Source organism: Mixophyes fleayi, chromosome 8 (assembly GCF_038048845.1).
Source record: "Mixophyes fleayi isolate aMixFle1 chromosome 8, aMixFle1.hap1, whole genome shotgun sequence".
NCBI lineage: Eukaryota > Metazoa > Chordata > Amphibia > Anura > Limnodynastidae > Mixophyes > Mixophyes fleayi.
This window is the reverse complement of record NC_134409.1, coordinates 38,124,680-38,143,125: the sequence shown is the minus strand read 5'-3', so window position 1 is coordinate 38,143,125 and position 18,446 is coordinate 38,124,680. Positions and strand designations below refer to the sequence as shown.

Here is an 18,446-nt window from a genome sequence, read left to right as displayed (position 1 = left end):
TTTTTAAACTATGAATTTAGACGGGTTGCCTCAAAACACCATAGTAGCCAGAGATCTTCACTATGGCATGCTGGAACTTGTAGTCCGATAAAAGCTGAAGCCTCAAAAGTTGCCTAAATGAGCATTAATGTAACTATTGTTCAGCTTGATTCTCTCTACAACAATAGAAAGTGTTAATTAATTCTGCTTTTATCATACAATACACAACAAAATGGGGAATTTAGGACATATGACCTTGTCACGGCTTAATATATAGCCTCAAAAACAGTAATATTCCCTAGACGACAGCAATTTTACTTAATAGCCAGATCTGTAACACCTCTATAATGAAATGGTTGTGACAATGCCTTTTGTCAGTTTGACAGAAAAAATGGACTGAAAATATCAATTCCAGTGAAAAAAACAGCTGTGCAGCTTCAAGGAAACACAATATCTGCAGTCAGGGCTATAAAGAGGCCCCTAGTGGGACGGCATTTTACAAACGTTTTCAAGGTCTACCATTTTGAGAGCCATATCCATAGTGTTTCCAAATAAGGAGAGTGTTGCTAAATCATCGCTGGTCCAGTGGTTAACTTTTCCCAACTTTATTGACACTTGGGAGGCTTTGCAGCTGTCAGCGTTGTAGAAAAGGCAAACAACAGCGTGGAGTACACACAAAGTACGTTTATATACTGCCTGATGTCATCATTTCATTTGTGAAGTGACCTCTATCAGACTGAATGTGACAAACAGTCTTAGTTTTATGCATTTGCAGTTTAGCTGTTTCACACAAAATCATGGGTCATAGTGATACGTCCTTGGCAATCTTCCAGCTTAAAGGGAGACAAACTCATTACACGTAATGGTAGCCACAAATGCAAAGTTTAAAGGACATGTATAAGGATTTTATTAACATATAGAAAACCTAAACCAAAGGAGCTGTGGACATTGATGGATCACAAGGGCCCTTTCAATAATATATACTTGTATAAAGTATTAGGATTGTCATGTTCATTGCATTAGATTGGTTTGAACCACTGATGCCCATCAAAAATAAGCTGAAGTCGGGGGTCAGAAGGTCTGGTTAAAGTAACATACCTAGTTCACACTGATTCATATTGCTGAAGGGTAAACTAGTTTAAAAGAGTTTTATTCAAGAATGGACAAGACAGAAACTAAATTCCAGTACTGTTCTGTGCCTATCAGGAGCTTTTATAACCTGACTCGTGATAAGATCTAGTAGAAAAGTTCAGACTGAAGGAACATGTTGTTTGTATAAGGTAACCCTCACACTATGGGCCTGATTCATTAAGGAACTTAAATTAAGAAGTTTCTTATTTAGGTCTCCTGGACAAAACCATGTTACAAGCACACAAATACTTGATAGCTTATTTGTACACTGAAATTTAGAGTTGATATGTGTGTGCTACATGAAAAAACAGTCAGTATTTAACTTATGTGCAAAACAGAAAACTAATTTTCACCCCTTGCATTGTAACATGGTTTTGTCCAGGAGACTTAAATAAGAAACTTCTTAATTTAAGTTCCTTAATGAATCAGGCCCTATATCTTTAATGGCCTTAAATGGCTGTAATGCCTCAAGCTATGGAACGCTTTCAAAATTAGTCATGTGACACAAGTAGGCGGATATGGTTCCCTGAGTACATAGGAAATACAAATGGTAAGCGTAAGAGGTGGTGGTTTAAAGACCTTGGTTCAGAGCTTGAAAATATGAATATGGATATACCTATATAGGACTTAATTAGGGTCCAGCAATACATGTACGTCACAGGTGAAAAGTAATTTTTAGCAGGTCTCTGAAATCAAAGCAATATAAAACTCTGAAGGAAACCAGGTGGATTTCCCTGAAACTACTAAGCTGTCTTGTTTCACACTATTGCAGTATAATTAAAAACAGATCAGCTGACGCAGTTAGAAAACAATTTGCTTCACCGAGTGATAATTTAACAATTAATTTATTCCAGAGTGTCTGGGATGGTCCCTTAGGAGAGCAAGTCGCCCAAGAACGTCAGAACTGAGTTTGTTTATAACTACCTCTGAAAGCCAATACTTTACCATTAAAGATCCAACTGTGAACCTGCCTGTAATATAAATGTTTATGATAATTTGTTTAACTGATGCTGAGAGAACCAAGCATCCGAACAAACAAAAACATGGAAATAACACAAAAGAATGCTCTTATGTGCTAAGATAGTTCCCTGTACTATTGAACTGTATCTAATGTGTATCTAATATTAAAGCTAAATATAAGACTGACATCACTCTTCAGTTAAATAATTTGAATGATGACTTAATTGTGCCACCACGTCACTGTAACATCCTAGGATACATTCGTTATTCCTCCTCTCATCCACGTGAGGTTCATCTAGTTTAGATTACTATGAACAAATGGCTCACTAGTCCTTGGAGAACCAGAAGGTCAGAATCAAATTGTTTTTGGGATTGGGCTTACTAGAACGTCTCAGTATTTTAGCCCTGATTCTGAATAACATTTAGTTGACAGAAGGTTCGGGGTAAAAACTAATAATTTTGGCAAGTTATACCATTCAAAATGAAATCCACTACAGAACTCTACCACACCGGTAATTGCTCTAGTAGTGATAAGATTAGAGTTACTGGCTGAAATACACACACAGAAAAGGTATTTTACTTTATGGAAAAACTCCACTACCTCTTAAGGGACAAAAAAACATTCTTAAGCTATCTGATAAATATATACTTGCATGCACCAGTCTGTAAAAATACAATTTTGATTATTGGGATGCAATAGTCGAATGAACTTCAATGGGTATAGGCGATTCATTTTGAATTTCTTGATAATGACAATCATTAAAATAATGGCTGGTGACTATCAGCAACAATATCTAGCCACCTCTGGTTGGCTGATTGTATATTGACCTCTCCAGCCCATTAGTATTGCAGCTTTGAAGATTGCGGAGATATGAACTTGCAGCTGTTTAGTTGCATTACTTAATTGACATTTTCATTTGGACTACTACAGAAAAGAAAATTCCCATGTGATTTTTAAAGAGAAAAACAACAGATGTTTGTATTTAATTTAATTTGTACATTGTATTTCTGTTTGCATGCAATTATTTTTTTTTCTGTGGAACATGTGATTTTTATATGTGTTAATTATTTATAAATAATTATTATTTAACTGTTAAGACAATATTTTATCTTGTGTACATGACACATTCTTACATTGATATATTCTGTACAAATATAGTAATGTGATTTTAGCATTCATTACTAACAGTGTAATTTTGAGCCACGATACAGCAGATTCTTGGGGCCTTCTCTATAGTTGTCTGATAGAGAGTTGTCGCCAAAGGGGGTGTGGTCGCACTGTGTGGCTGTGCCTTTTTGGGGGCATGCCTATCGAGTTAAAAGCACTAGGCCACCCCATACAAAAAAAATCCCTGCATTGCCCATGCACCATGGACAGGAGCGTGCATTGCCTGCTCACCAGTGACATACCAGTTATGATTTTGCTGCTCTGTGTTTTGTCAGATTTTCCTGACTCTCAGATTTTCCTGACTCTCAGAGTTGTTGTGTGTCTGTTGCCGAGCAACCTTATTCACCCTGCTTCCTGAGCTGCTACAGAGGATTCCACATTGCAGCTGACTACCAGCTCTTGACTCATTACTGCTCATTACCTAGCAGCTGAGCAATCCACACTCTATGCTCACATGATTTATTCCCAGCAACTGATTGGCCAGAACCTACATTAATACACTCATTGCCATTATTTCCTTGCTGGTGTTGGGTTTATCTAGACTAGTTCCTGCATGTTTATCCTATATAGATTAATGCATCTTCTGCTGTTGGAGTCACTGTGTTTGACTTTGCTTTGTTTACTGCAACTCTGCCTGCCCTTGAACTCTCGGCCTGTGTACCTCTCCTGTCCTCTGACTCAGATGAGTGTGAGAATTACGATGGGACTCACACAGAATGCAGCAAAAGACAAGGGACAATAAGCACATATATTTGCTTTTGTGTGTCTTTCCTCAATGTACGTCCTGAGACCATATGTGTCTACCGCTAAATGAACCACATAGTGCATAACAAAGAGACACGTGCTTTAAAACTAAACATAAATAAAAAGAGAAAATATACAGGTGATATAAAAGCATAACGTACACCAATATAGCCAAACAGCTCATAGACAAGACAAAAGTTAAACAGTGACTAAAATACAAACCAACCGCAGACAGGCAAGATTGAAAAAAATGTCAGCAGACCGTGAATCTTGTTTCAACATTGGGTTTTATATCTCTTGGCACCTTGCAAACAAGCAGAATATTCTATGACCAGAGCACTCCGAGTCTATTTTCAGTCTACAAATAGATCAAGGTATTCTGTTGTAAACACATTGCCTGTCCAGGATTTTCTAGGGCCAGCAGACACCAGGAAACCACTTATCTGTTTTCAACATGAAGTGAGATTGACTTTTGTCCAAGCCAAAAGGTCATTGAGAGCGCTAAATTTTGCAAGGATCAGAAAGATAACATTCAATCTGCTTTGTTTAAAATGTCTAATCCCAAACGTGCAGTTGTGGCCCTGCTCTGGTTGTTTATCATTTTATTTTTCGGTACTGCCGCCAGTCAATCTCTTGAGCTTCCTGGACAATTTAGCAATCTTTTACAAAGTATTGTATTACAAGGAAAGGGAAGAGGTTGAGGGCTGATGGTGCTTAATGAATGCTGTTGTAACGGAGATAAAGAATATCCTTCTTAACAAGGTAATCCCGGATACAAGTATTTTGCAACAAAAGACTATTCTTTTTAATATAAGGCCATTTAACATAAGGCCATTGACAAAAGGTGTGTTGTTGTAACAGGAAATGGTGCAATATTAGCAAGCTATAAGAATACAAAAGCCAACAAATTATTCTCCTCATTTGAAAATTAAAGGGAGTTGTTGAAATAGTTCTGAGTGCAATTGGTGGTGTTCAGAGGTTAACCAGTAGCAAAAGTTGGAAAGGCTGCCAGATATGCACAGAAATGAGAGAAAAGAACTTCTGATAAAATAAGGCACTCTTAGGGCCTCAGTCACTTAGGAGAGCAAAGCAAAAAAAAAAAAATAAGTAAGTTTGCTCCTAGACAAACCATGTTACAATGCAAGGGGTGAATTGGATTATTATTTTGCAAATAAGTGGAATACTGGCTATTTGTTTCATCTAGCACACAAATAATTGATAACTTTATTTTTGCAGTGAAATTTAAAGTTGATGTAGGACATGCCCTACCCCAACTATAAATCTAGGAACACAGGTCCACTAGGGTGGATTGTGCGCTGCTATTTTGCCCTTTATAAACTACCTTCCTAGAGTATCCCTTCTTGGTCTATTCCTGTAGTTTTATATAACAATCTAAAAGACGAGACAGCACAAAACATTGTGTAGTTAAAAGCAAAAGGCATTATGGATGCAGTAGACTTTTAGATGGCTAATTGATCTAGACTACTAGCAACAGCAAATAATGTCCTCACCTTTATGAAGGTTAGACAAATAGAGATCTCCGTTATGGTAATGAACTGGTAGCACATATTAATGTTTTACAGCTAGCAAGAGTATTCTGCAATCGTATCGGCAATTGAGATTTAAAGGGGGTAAAGAGGAGAATTAGCAGTCAACAGTCTGGGGCAGTCATAATAAAACAGTTTACTGCCCTCCCTCAGTGAATCCTGTTTAAATGAGCAATTATTCTACACGATCAAAATGCTGCAGTCAGCAAGAGAACCGGAGACAAAAATGCAAACTCCATAAGATATAACTTAACTTTGCTTCGCAAGGGTGAAAGAATTTGAACTTAAATATTTGTTTATAGCAATCATGGCATGCAGCCTGGAGCATTAAATGATAATGTGCAACACATTTAGTTATACCATATTCTGTACAAGGGTGCAGACCTTTTAAAGAGGAACTACACCCAAAATAACACGGTATTAATAACCAATAAATAATATGCCATTTTTTTCACAAACTCACTTGTAATCATCTTTGTACAAATAATCTAAAAGAGCTCTATGACACAAGAATATAAGATACAGTACTCACAGGTTACCCAGGGGCCTATTAGTGGGCAACTTTTTTGTGCAGTAAGTTCTCCTTTACCTCTTCCACTTCCCTAGTTTCCAGTAGGCATCGTGTCTCTTTTGCCCCTGTGTCTGTTTTCTGCCATAATGTTGGCAGTTTGGAAGCTGGCCATACCCCCTATATTACATTCAGCACCCGCCACTAGGCCATGTCATGGGCTATTATATTGTGAATGGATTATTACTCATGAGTAAGAATGACCGGAGCACTTTGAGAGGAGATTGAAATTATTATGAGACAAAGACCACAGGAATGGCACTGTACTGAATGGTGAAAGGAATGGCACTGTACTGAATGGTGAAAGGAATGGCACTGTACTGAATAGTAAAAGGAATGGCACTATACTGAATAGTAAAAGGAATGGCACTATACTAAATATTAAAGGGAATGGCACTGTAGTGAATAGTAAAATTAATGGCACTATACTGAATAGTAAAAGTAATGGGACTGTATTGAATAGAAAAAAAATAATGGCACTATACTGGATGGTGAAAGTAATGGCACTATACTGATTAGTAAAAGGAATGGCACTGTATTGAATAGTAAAATTAATGGCACTATACTGGATGGTGAAAAGCAAAGGCACTGTACTGAATAGTAAAAGGAAAGATACTGTACTGAATAGTTATCCACATACAAAGAAAATACGTAACAGTCCTATAACAAGATATGTATTTCCACTGGACACATGCAATGGGGAGATAAATATAGAATGACTAATACAGTTAGAGCGCCTTTAACTCTGTTTCAGCTGTCCTGTGTAAAGGATTGTTCTATAAACACTGCAGGATGTCCTATCAGTAACAGGATCAGCGGCAGGGGTGGTAATGGCACACTAAAACAATAGGCGAAAGTACAATATTGTGCTTCCAGGAAACATTGCTGAGCAGATTATACTGTAAATCATACATACCTCTGCGTTACTCTGACAGGGTTCTTTCTCTACACATTTCAGATTTATGACATGCACCTCTTGGGGACGACTTTTTGTTCCGTTACTTGCACAGCCAGATAAAATAGAGTAGCTTTCCAGCAAAGCTTGGACAGGGTAATATTCGGTAACATTTGACAGCAGACATGCAGCTTCAGGGATGGGACCTAACAGATAGAAGGAGGAAGCATTAGTTACACTATACTTACTGTCGTACAGTCAGAGTGATAACACGTCTACCCATTTGTAAGACTCCGTTCAAAATACTTATAATTGTTAAAAGACCTGTAACTTGGGAGCACTGAACAGGAACTGAAACTTAATGATACTGTAGACGGAACAACTGCAACTAAGGAAGATTAAGTCCATCTAGCACCGTCCCAGCTACATATAATCACTGCCAACAGCTACTGTGATATGATGAATGAAATACATTTATTAAAACAAAAGTGGTGTATATAAACACCCATAACGACTTATCAGATGGTGGCATATCTGAACATTACTAGGGAAAAAAATAGTGTTAGAATATGATTGGTTGCTAAGAGTTACAGCAACTTTTTTCATGTTCACCGGTTTTCAGCAAATATCAACGTATGCTGTAATGCAGTAGACTGACACATTAGGCAGAGTTGTATTTAAAGTGGATATGTATTCTTATAAAGAGTCACAGTGAGATGACCCAATAAGGATTTATCTAATAACAGATGTAAAGGGAGTATGCACCATCCAAAAGATGCTGCTGGCTCTTGCAGGCGCAAGCGGGTATGGGGTAATTGGAACCAACAAGGAACATCCCCATACCCATCTACATGCTTCTATTAGAGCTCAGACACTAGTAGTTATGGGGCCTGTATGCTCATGCACATTGACTAAGCCCAGAGGCGGAACTAGCAAGTTGAGGGCTCCGATGCAGGGAAGCGGGGAGGAGGGAACCAGGGCCCACAGCTCACTAGTACCCCATGCAGCAGGCCCCATTATCTCCATGGGCCCTAGTGCACCAGCTGCACCAATGGTAGTTCTGCCACTGGCTACACACACAAATTGTCTGCCTCCGCTGTGCTCGGGCTTAAAGGTTACCCAAATCTGAGACCCTGAAGCTGTTGTTGGCAGACTGAGCATGCTGGGAAGTGTTACAGAAGCATATAGTCTTATGAAATTCATGTTACCATATATGCTAAAGAGTAATCTGGCAAACTATATTTACAAGTTCTCTTGCTGAGATCCATCACTGGCTCCAAATTACAGTAAAAGATGTGGACAGGACTGATGTATGTGTTTGCTCAAATGTTTAGGGGTTCCAACACTGGTTCTTGATGTATAAATCACAAGATGCTACAGAAATATTCTGGGAATATTACAGGAAATGTGAACAAGTAAAAAAAATAAAATAGAATAAATTAGCACTATTTTCTTTCTGTAACAGTCTCTCCAGAAGGATTAAATCCAATTCAGAACTGCAAAACAATATCCATCTGAGGAAATGAATGTTACATCATTTGCTATAAAATGTAAACCCTTTCATTGCTGGAATGAACAAACAAACAAGTATATTTGTTACCCACAACTTCTGTGCAAAGCCAAAATTGGAAACTTGAAGTATTGTTACCTCCATCGATTCCCAGTTATTTCTTAATATAAAGATAAGAATTACTAACAGGTGAAAGATCACATGACTGAGGTCTGTCTTCCAGTGATGCAGAAGATTAAGTGTAGGTCTCCCAATTTATAGCACAGGCGCAACTGGCAGGAAAAGCAGGGTGGTGTTATCAAACAAGGATATGTATATATATATACATATATATATATATATATATATATATATATATATATATATATAGTAGATGTACAGTAATATACTTTACTGCAGACTGGAACACCAATCATACCTGGCAGGTGAAAGTATAAATGGGAGGCTATAAAAAGAGAGGGTATGGTAATTGCACACCTTTCATCATCATCATCATTTATTTATATAGCGCCACTAATTCCGCAGCGCTGTACAGAGAACTCATTCACATCAGTCCCTGCCCCATTGGAGCTTACAGCCTAAATTCCCTAACATACACATACACACACACACACACACACACACGCACACACACACGCGCACACACACACGCGCACACAGACAGACTAGGGTCAATTTGTTAGCCAATTAACCTACCAGTATGTTTTTGGAGTGTGGGAGGAAACACCTTTGATACATCTGGCCTAGAGACTCATGATTTCCGGCACATAGTAAATGTGACTCACCACTGATCAGACTTGATTACGGTGGCTGGTTTCTATTATATGGCAATGACATTTTTTTTGTTATTATTATCCCTTAGTTCTACAGCAATAACGTTTTCCACAGTGCTGTACAATCAGAGAAATGAATACATGCACATAGGAGAGCTTACAATCTAATTTCCCTACAACCAGCATACACACTAACAACAATTCAAAAAGAATCTAAAACGAGGGTATATTTTTCATTAATGGACGATATGGATGATTTTCTAAGAAATAGAAAATCTTCAATCGCCCAATTTACCATTAAAAGGTTACCGGGGCAACTCAGCGATGCTTGTAATACTTGTTCCCTGGCAATACTGGCTTGGAATGGGCTTCCAGTTCTAAATTCATATAAAATAATTTAATAATGTTATAGTAGTGGTAAAAAAAATAGAAAAAAAAATAACTTAAAAATAGAGGAAGAAAAAATGCTTTATTTAAAATAAATAATAAATAATTGTTTCCTTTGGTGAGTCTCTGCTATCGCTATCTTGAGATGCTGTACGCGGTAAATAAGCTGTGCATGGGGAAACTTTGCCAGATGCCCTTGGCGATGGCCGCCGCCGGTGATAGCCTTCACTGGCCCAGGGGCTTTGTTAAAAAGGGAGAATCCCTAAATATAGATCTAGATCTTTTCTCCTATAGATAAAAAGACCACTATGCTTTTGAACTATGGAAGATAACCATGGCACCTGGAAGAAAACATATGGGAATAGGGAAAGAGCTTTCACTCCCAAAGAACCATGGGTTGGAATCAAATCCAAAGGTCACCTGCTATGAAGCAACAATTTATCATATCCGCTGCCCAAATGGAACTATGATTAGCCAATTAGTGACTGACTGGGCATCATGTGATACAGGTGTCCTCTTTTTGAAATGACGGGATTCCAAGTGGTCATTGGTTGGTGAAAAGCAAAAGACACCAACATGTTCGTTCCAGAGATGGATGTACATGTTTGGCAAATTTTAAAAACTGGGGGAAAGGTGTAATCAAGTTGATCATTAGGTAAATGTCCAAATGCTCGGTACTGTAGCTACGGTTAAGCAAATATATCTACAAATGTACTAAAAATAACACACTGAAATGTTTCTTTGCAAAGACAATCTCTTATTTACATATAATGATACTACTCTCCGTTATCTAAAAGCTGTAACACAGCCAATCACTGCAAGTGCAGACTTATCAGAAAGTAAATAAAACAGTATATTTTTAAAGTCTATTTCACATTAGGCAGTGATCTGTTAGGTTGGCAATGTACCTATATGAGTCCCAAAATAAACTACAACTCCACATTATTCCTGGGTTATTTGTTACATTTCAGTGAGAGTCTGAAGCAAAACAATTTTGAGCAAAAATATGTCTGGTTCTGTTTTTGTTTTTTTACACAATCTTTCACCAGATATCAGCAAATAAAATGCAAGTACCAATACTCAGGTGACTGCAATAACAGAACAACACCACAAGATGGCCTCGATGTAAAGATGCCAGTGTGCGGGCAGTTCCAGCCAATCATTGGAATATCCCATTTCTGGGTCCAATGGGCCTTCCAACCAATCAGACCCATTTTCAATTTCATGTTTGGGCCATTAAGCTGAATCCCATGGGACCCAATGAGCGTGATTGACAGAGGATGATCTTCCTCCAGTCACTATCTATGGTTGTCCAAAATGCTGCAGTTATGGACTGCTTTAGAATACTTCTTGGAACTATCTTTAAAGGTCTTATGGGAACTCAGCCACTTGCATATAGAAGGTTAGTCAGTGGCAAGGCTATAACAGAAATAAGAGGAACATACATATTTCTTGGCAAGTAGTGTGTTCTAAGAATAGATCAATCATCTTTTCTCTGGTCATCTTAGACATAGCTGGGACCTCTCTAAACGAGCCGACACCAGGATGCATTGCTGTATAAAGCCTTCAAAAGAAATATCATATTGATCTTACACAGGGCTTCCATCATTCTCAAATGAAAAACTTGAACTTTGCTCAGGACTTAACATCCACCCAATACTATGAAAGTAAATCAGTTACACCTTATACTGGTGATTTGGATGAATCAGAAGTCTGAATTATGGGGAAAATAACAAATGAGTAAAACATTTTAATTCAGGACACATGGAAGAAAGATCTTATTTTTTTTAACCTGTTGATCTAAAATTGATACGTACAGTGCTCTTGAAATAAACACGTATTACACAGGTGAATAACAGGGGTATTTCTTTTTTGGCTTACAGGTATGAAAACTACAAACATAATCACATTGGCCTGTAATTATATAACAAGTAGAATTAATTAAGTTTAACAGGAGAAAGTCAGCTAAAAACATAGAATAATGGATTCATTATCTTTAGAATTTGTCCATAAACTACAAAAACTTTCTTTTGTAAACACTTAACACAGAATGTTGTTTGGTTAGATAGTAACTTCTCTAAGTTACTCAGGGAGATTGAATACCCGAGCACTTGTATCTGGTCCTCTACTTCAGTACTTCATTATCTAGAAAGCTACTTGTATCCTAATCATTGCTGTCCCTCCAAAGTGCCCCTTTCAGGCCCACACTTACATATTCTGCAGCCCCATTCTCTAACATCTCTAACACTGCTGCTCTCCATGGTAGAAGCCTCCACATCACCGCTGTTTAACAGTATTGTAAACGATAGTAATTCAGAAGTAAAACAGAATAAATCAAATGTTCATAATAAGGCCGGTAGTAAATTATTTATGTTCCAAATAAAAAGGAGCAGAGTGAGCACCTGTAGCCAAACTGTGTCGCCTCAGGCTCGGGCCTCTGTGGACTGCTCATAAATTGAGCCTACCTCCTACACATCAACACCCCTGGAACTAATTAGTGAAAAATTAGTTACATATCAAATAAACGTGTCTTCCTGGTGGCAAAACACTGAGTTCACGCATTATAAAAAATAGTTTTAAGGAATACATGTTGAGTCAGCTCACCAAAGTGTGTCATGTATACCAGATACTGTCCTGGTGGACCGTGCGTCACTCCCATCATGTCTTGTTTACAGACTTAGTATATAACATTCTATTTTTCATTTTAAAGCTTCACTACCACCGTGGGAGAGAGCATTGCAGCTCTGCCCCCTCCACAGGGGGGCGTCACTGAGCAGCCATTGTTCCCCAGACACCGTGGCTAGTCTCACAAACCCAGAAGAAAACTGTAGCCTTTTTAATGTCGAGAACAAAAATGTTCACCACTTTAGGTGTCAATGCATCATTAAACACACCTCTATACACCAAAAACACATATATTTTATGGTGCTTTTAGTCTATATTGACAACTAGGGACATTTCCAGAGACAAATCTTCAAAATCCTGGAACTGTCCCTGTAAATTAGGGACAACTATATTTCTAGATATTTCTATAACTAGTCTATATTTATATAACTACAACTATGTTTCTCCAACATGGAACATATTTTTTTTCTTTTAGAATCTAGAAATTCTGACTAAAACAGTATCTTCCTCTTTTTGGCTGATCTTCCAAGATTTCTCCTGTGCCGTTCCGAAATGCTGGTTTTTGGCCCCTATGAAATCATTTGTACTGCCTCAAAGTTTGTTTTCCCTTGTCTCTGAGTAAACATAAGGCAGGTCAGAGTCAAGTAAACGTATAGTTACCGCATGACTAAGCCTGCTCGGGAGAGCAGTGTAATCAGCACTGATATCATATGGAACCGACAGCTCACTTTGCTTTTCTACCAGGCCCATCATTTACATTACCCAATGTGTTAGGTGACATGTTGTTTGACTTTAATCCATCAACTGTTTTATTATGAAAAGCCCTGAAGGAGACAGAGTGTAACAAAACTACATTCTTCTTCTGCAAGCACTATTTTCATTTATGGATGGTCATGCACAACATGAAATACTCCAAGCGGAAACAAGGGCGTGGCGAATGCTCTCAAGAACAGAGATCTTCAGATACTTCCAAATTCAACAAAGTCTTGGAAACCTACCATTTATTGTTTGTAAGGAAAGCATTAGTGTGACTAAAAGCTACCACTATATGAAAAGGATGTCCTAGAAGGAAGACATTTCTCTATACAATGTCTTCTGTTTCGCAGAGCTTCCCGTCACTCACTTGGAGGCTGGATACGCTGAGAATCCTTTGGTGTACCAGAGTAACAATGTTTCGCTCTCCACATAATCAGTAATAAGGTTAGATCTTTTTACAGAGAACTGTGGCTCCCTGGCTGCAAAACCACAGTTGTTATAAAATTCCCGCGTGCCACTGCCGATTCATGATTACATGATTAGTGAATAAGTGACAGGTAGCAGGAGGCGGTGGTAGGGCATGAGAACGGTGAGGTAAGTACATGTGTTAAAAGAGCTTTAGAATATACTTTGTCTCATCTGTCAGTGATGTCATTAGAGAGCAGTGGGCAGTGATCACCACAGAAGCCCTCTGAGTGAGAGCACCTGCACCCCCTTTATCTGGTTCTGCCAACATGTGGCTGCAGCATCATTATCAGCTGGTCAGCACCCACTGTAGACCATCGCCCGAGGTCAAATGCCAAACGTTGTACCCCTATCATTAGGTCACTGTGTTATTTATAGATGATATTTTATTTTACCCTAACAGATATGGTAGCCCTCATAATAATTAGATGCAAACATTAAAAACATGTTTCTTTTGTGCAAAATATACTATATGCCTCTATATTTTACTAAGCCAGTAAGAATAAACTCATATATAGATACATCATTAGATAAGTCACTAAACCTGCGGAGCCCACGCCATCATGCAGAGGCCAGCAGGTGATGGAGAGAAAGCTTTAACCATAAAGTGAGGGCAGGCAGAGCTGTAATTATCCTGTTCTCCAAATAACCCTACATTGTCAGGATCACGTTCTGGAGAGCAGAGCAATTACAGTTCTGGGGTTAAATTCAGCAAGCTGCGGGTTTGAAAAAGTGGAGATGTTGCCTATAGCAACCAATCAGATTCTAGCTGTAATTTTGTATAATGTACTAAATAAATAACTAGAATCTGATTGGTTGCTGTAGGCAACATCTCCACTTTTTCAAACCCACAGCTTGATAAATTTACTCCCTCGAGTGCAGCGGGGCAGATTAACCAGGCCTGGATCTATCGATGCCGAGGTGAGGTGATATTGAAAAGGGCAGGAAGGTGTTGTGCACGCATGTAAATCACTTGGCCTATGAATGGGGGTGTTCGACCTATAAGGAGGTCATCTGGCCTATGAATGGGGGTGTTTGACATGTGCATCAAGAGCTTTGTTTTTTGTTTCTAAAGCAATTCCTGTTTTCAATGCCACCTGAGCCTCGTTGTGTATTTGCCTCCTTTGTACCTAATGTCAAAGACTAGTTAAAGAGAAAAAATGCCAGGTTTCCATTAGCTACCAAATAACAAGAAAACTAGAGTTTGCCGAACCTTCTCCTCACATCAAACTCAGGTAATTGTACCTTTACTAAACATACTTGAGTAACCCTGCTTTAAATATAATCCCATAAAGAAATTATGCAATGGAAAAAAATCATTTTTGCTACAGGAAATAGTAAAGGTTTTGACAACTCATATGAGGATTAATATATCTATTTCCATCATGACCTTAACTGTATCTCTTTATCTATGTATATGTATTATATACACCCCATGGAAATATAGAATGTTGACCTGACTTTCCTGTGCCATCACTGTAATGCACAATGATAAGTCACACAGAGGACATTTAAGTACATGATTGGAATTTATAACAAAATCTTTTGTTTGTATCCCAAAAAAACACTAACAAAATAAATCAATCCCGCTAGATTATCAAAATGGACAATAACAAACTAAAAAGACTCCTTGCGCTATATAAAGAAATTGTGATGATGAATGGGGGGTTGGCCACGCTCACAGAGGGCTGCCTAGCGCTAGATTTATGAAACCTAAAAAGGAAGGGTTGATATCTACTACATTCTAGAAAATGATAGCTAGAATCTGATTGGTTGCTATGGGCAACACCTCCACTTTTCCTTTTAAGAAGCTTTGATAAATCTACCCCTAAATGTATACACACAAACACTAATTCCATAAAAATATAAATGACAGTTATAAGCTCTGGTATTAGCCTACATGAAATGTCTAAAACACTAAAAAGGAATTCTAGACACAGTATATTGTATGACAGGTTTTTTTCCATTGACCTAGAGATATACGACCGAATAAGTGACAATGTGTTTAAGTGCGGATGTTATTTATGTTGAAGGATACTTGACAGATACTTGACGAGAGGAGAGGGTGCCTTAGGTATATGTGTCACTCAATAATGAAGTTTGATTAAACTCATCAGCACCACAAATTCCATGCATAGAGTTAACAAAAAAAACAATGGTCTATATGATTGCAAGCTTCTACCATCATGTACAGTAACAATTTAATAAAAATAAACATGGCAAGTATCTAATTACAGTATAATAGGCATTTTCTGCCTCTAAAGGTCTGGTTTCAAACACAAATGTCCCGTGCCAGACTAACAGCCTTTTGTTTGCTTTATAGCAAAGAGGAATTGAATTACAAGCCAAGGCAATGAGTTTTTAATAATTCTAGTTTGCTTATACTGCACTTATTTCTCCTGCTAATAGTTTCTACGTAAAAAGCTATAATATACACCAGCACTGGAATAAAAGCTTAGATTTCCTATGAGAGGTCTGTCTTGTTCAACTATTTCATTATTTTCAAATCTGAGCGTCAGTAAAAGTGTCTATATCTACATGACCGTGTCCTACGTCTAACATATGTGAGGGAAACACAACATTCCTTGGGGTAAATGTATCAAGCTGCGAGTTTCTGGCGGGTTTGAGAAGTGGAGATGTTGCCTATAGCAACCAATCAGATTCTACCTGTCATTTTGTTGAATGTACTAAATAAATAATAACTAGAATCTGATTGGTTGCTATAGGCAACATCTCCACTTTAACCAGACTGGATTTGTGCAAAGGCCACATATTCCTGAGCCTATTATTATTACTTATCTATTTATACATAGCTGTGATGGGTAACCTGAAACACTTCAAGGGCCGCACGTGCAGCCCTCTAACCTTCCAAAGGCCGCATATTACCCTTAAACTCGGTTAGAAGTTATAACACTACATTTAATAAAAGACAAAGACACTATCTGTAATAACATATCAGCAGGCAGTTTCACAAGCTACAACAAACTTAGCAATAAAGCAGATGAAGGCTCGGAGGAAGGCATGCGGCCCAAGGCTTCCTGTTACCCATCACTGGACTAGGGTGACAATCTGCCCCATTCCCCATTATATCCTACATTTTTTCTTATGTATGGATGGATACCAGCATAAACAACAATAACATTTTTTTTATTAGTGGCAGAATGTATTTGCTTTTCTTATACAGATAGGAAGGTCGTGGAAGTTGGGCCCATGCATCTTTCCAGAGATGGGTATGGGGGCAAATGAAGGGCTTTCAATGTTACCTAGAGAGGCAAAAATTCCCAGAGAGCAACAGCCAATGAACGTAAAGATGGTTGTAGTATAAGATGTAGATTTACTTTAATTGCCTAGTGCCAGTTAGTAATAGTAAATAATGATAATATTAATTACTATTAAGTGAAAATACTTAAAATGGAACAGCATTGTCTTGACCAATTTCAACAATTTTTAGTATTTATATACATGCTAATAGATACACAGGCCCACTTATATGCATACCTACGGCTCAATGTCATGTCTCAGGCAAGACCAGTGGTAATGCTTATGACTTTTGCCCAATCACTCAAGATAAATATAGTCCAGAAGTACTGTACAGCACCAAAGAACTCACCATCATCACCATTTATTTATATAGCGCCAACCAATTCCGCAGCGCTGTACAGAGAACTCACTCACATCAGTTCCTGCCCTATTGGAGCTTACAGTCTAAATTCTCTAATACACAGACACAGACACACAGACAGGAAGAGAGACTAGGGTCAATTTGATAACAGCCAATTAACCATCTAGTATGTTTTCGGAGTGTGGGAGGAAACCAGAGCACCTGGAGGAAACCCACACAAACACAGGGGGAACATACCGACTCCACCCAGATAAGGTCTCGGTTGGGAATCAAACTCACAATCCCAGTGCTGTGAGGTAGAAGTGCTAACCACCGTGCTGCCCTTGTACATGTAGTTATAATGTGGTTGGATTGATATTGCTTTTCCATAAACAGTGTCTTAAAAACATTTCACCCAATTATTGCATGTCATTTTTATCAGAGAGAGAAAAAAAAGGTTAACAATGAAGCCCATTACTCTCTAGTTACAGATAAAAATCAAATCAAGGTTTTAATTTAAATAATGGAGAGAAATGGTCTTCTTGGCAGCTCAAACTGCATCTGATTTCATTATTACAATAAATACACTACATAAAGTGCATAATAATGTGCTCGGTGACAATGTGCATAATTGTTTTGCTAACATGACATCAGTGCTTGCAGTCTGTCATCCCCGATCCTTGCAGGCGGCTGCCATAAATCAAACCTCTGTTTTTCCAGCTCACAGTAACAGAAGAGGCCTCTCAAATGCAATAAACAAAAGATTCCGCAAGAGAGAAACTGTAATGGCCGAGGGGTGGGGGGGAGTCTAAAACCTTACAGATTCTGGGCGCTGCAGTTCATACACATTTCCCTAAGTGATAAATCATTTATGAAATGCAGTTTTAATTCTTGGACTGTAACCAAGTCTTCCAAGTATACCTATTTAGTGGGTACGAAACAATTTTGTATATTAAACGTAATGATTACCAGCTGTACATTATATACTATCTGCCAGAAGGTTAGTGCAGCTGATCAAGGAGGAATTTATTACAAGTAAATATACTTATATGGTAAAAGGTAGCCATATTGGAGATATTGATTCGACTCAGCAGCCTAATTGGAACATTTTACAGGGTAGAAAAATGCAGGCGGCCCAATGACCCAGCCTAAAGTAGCCCACTATGGGACCAGCCCGGGGGCAAATGCCCCCCTGCCCTCCAGTCAGCCCCTGATACTGATACATAAGACCCAAATCAGAGGATGTCGTTAATTGCCGAATTTGTACTAGATCAATTCAAGCTAATTGTTTATCAATTGCTATTATCATCATCATCATCAGTTATTTATATAGCGCC

General features: G+C 38.2%; 1 protein-coding gene across 3 annotated transcripts in view; it reads right to left on the bottom strand.

Moving 5' to 3' along the window:
• The window catches only part of TGFBR3 (transforming growth factor beta receptor 3), a 164,307-nt gene that overhangs the window by 95,100 nt on the left and 50,761 nt on the right, over positions 1–18,446 (bottom strand). For all 3 annotated transcript variants that reach the window (XM_075182390.1, XM_075182393.1, XM_075182392.1), the window contains exon 3: positions 7,014–7,198. In XM_075182390.1, coding sequence (XP_075038491.1) covers positions 7,014–7,198 — 185 coding nt within the window. The remainder of the gene's footprint in view (positions 1–7,013; positions 7,199–18,446) is intronic.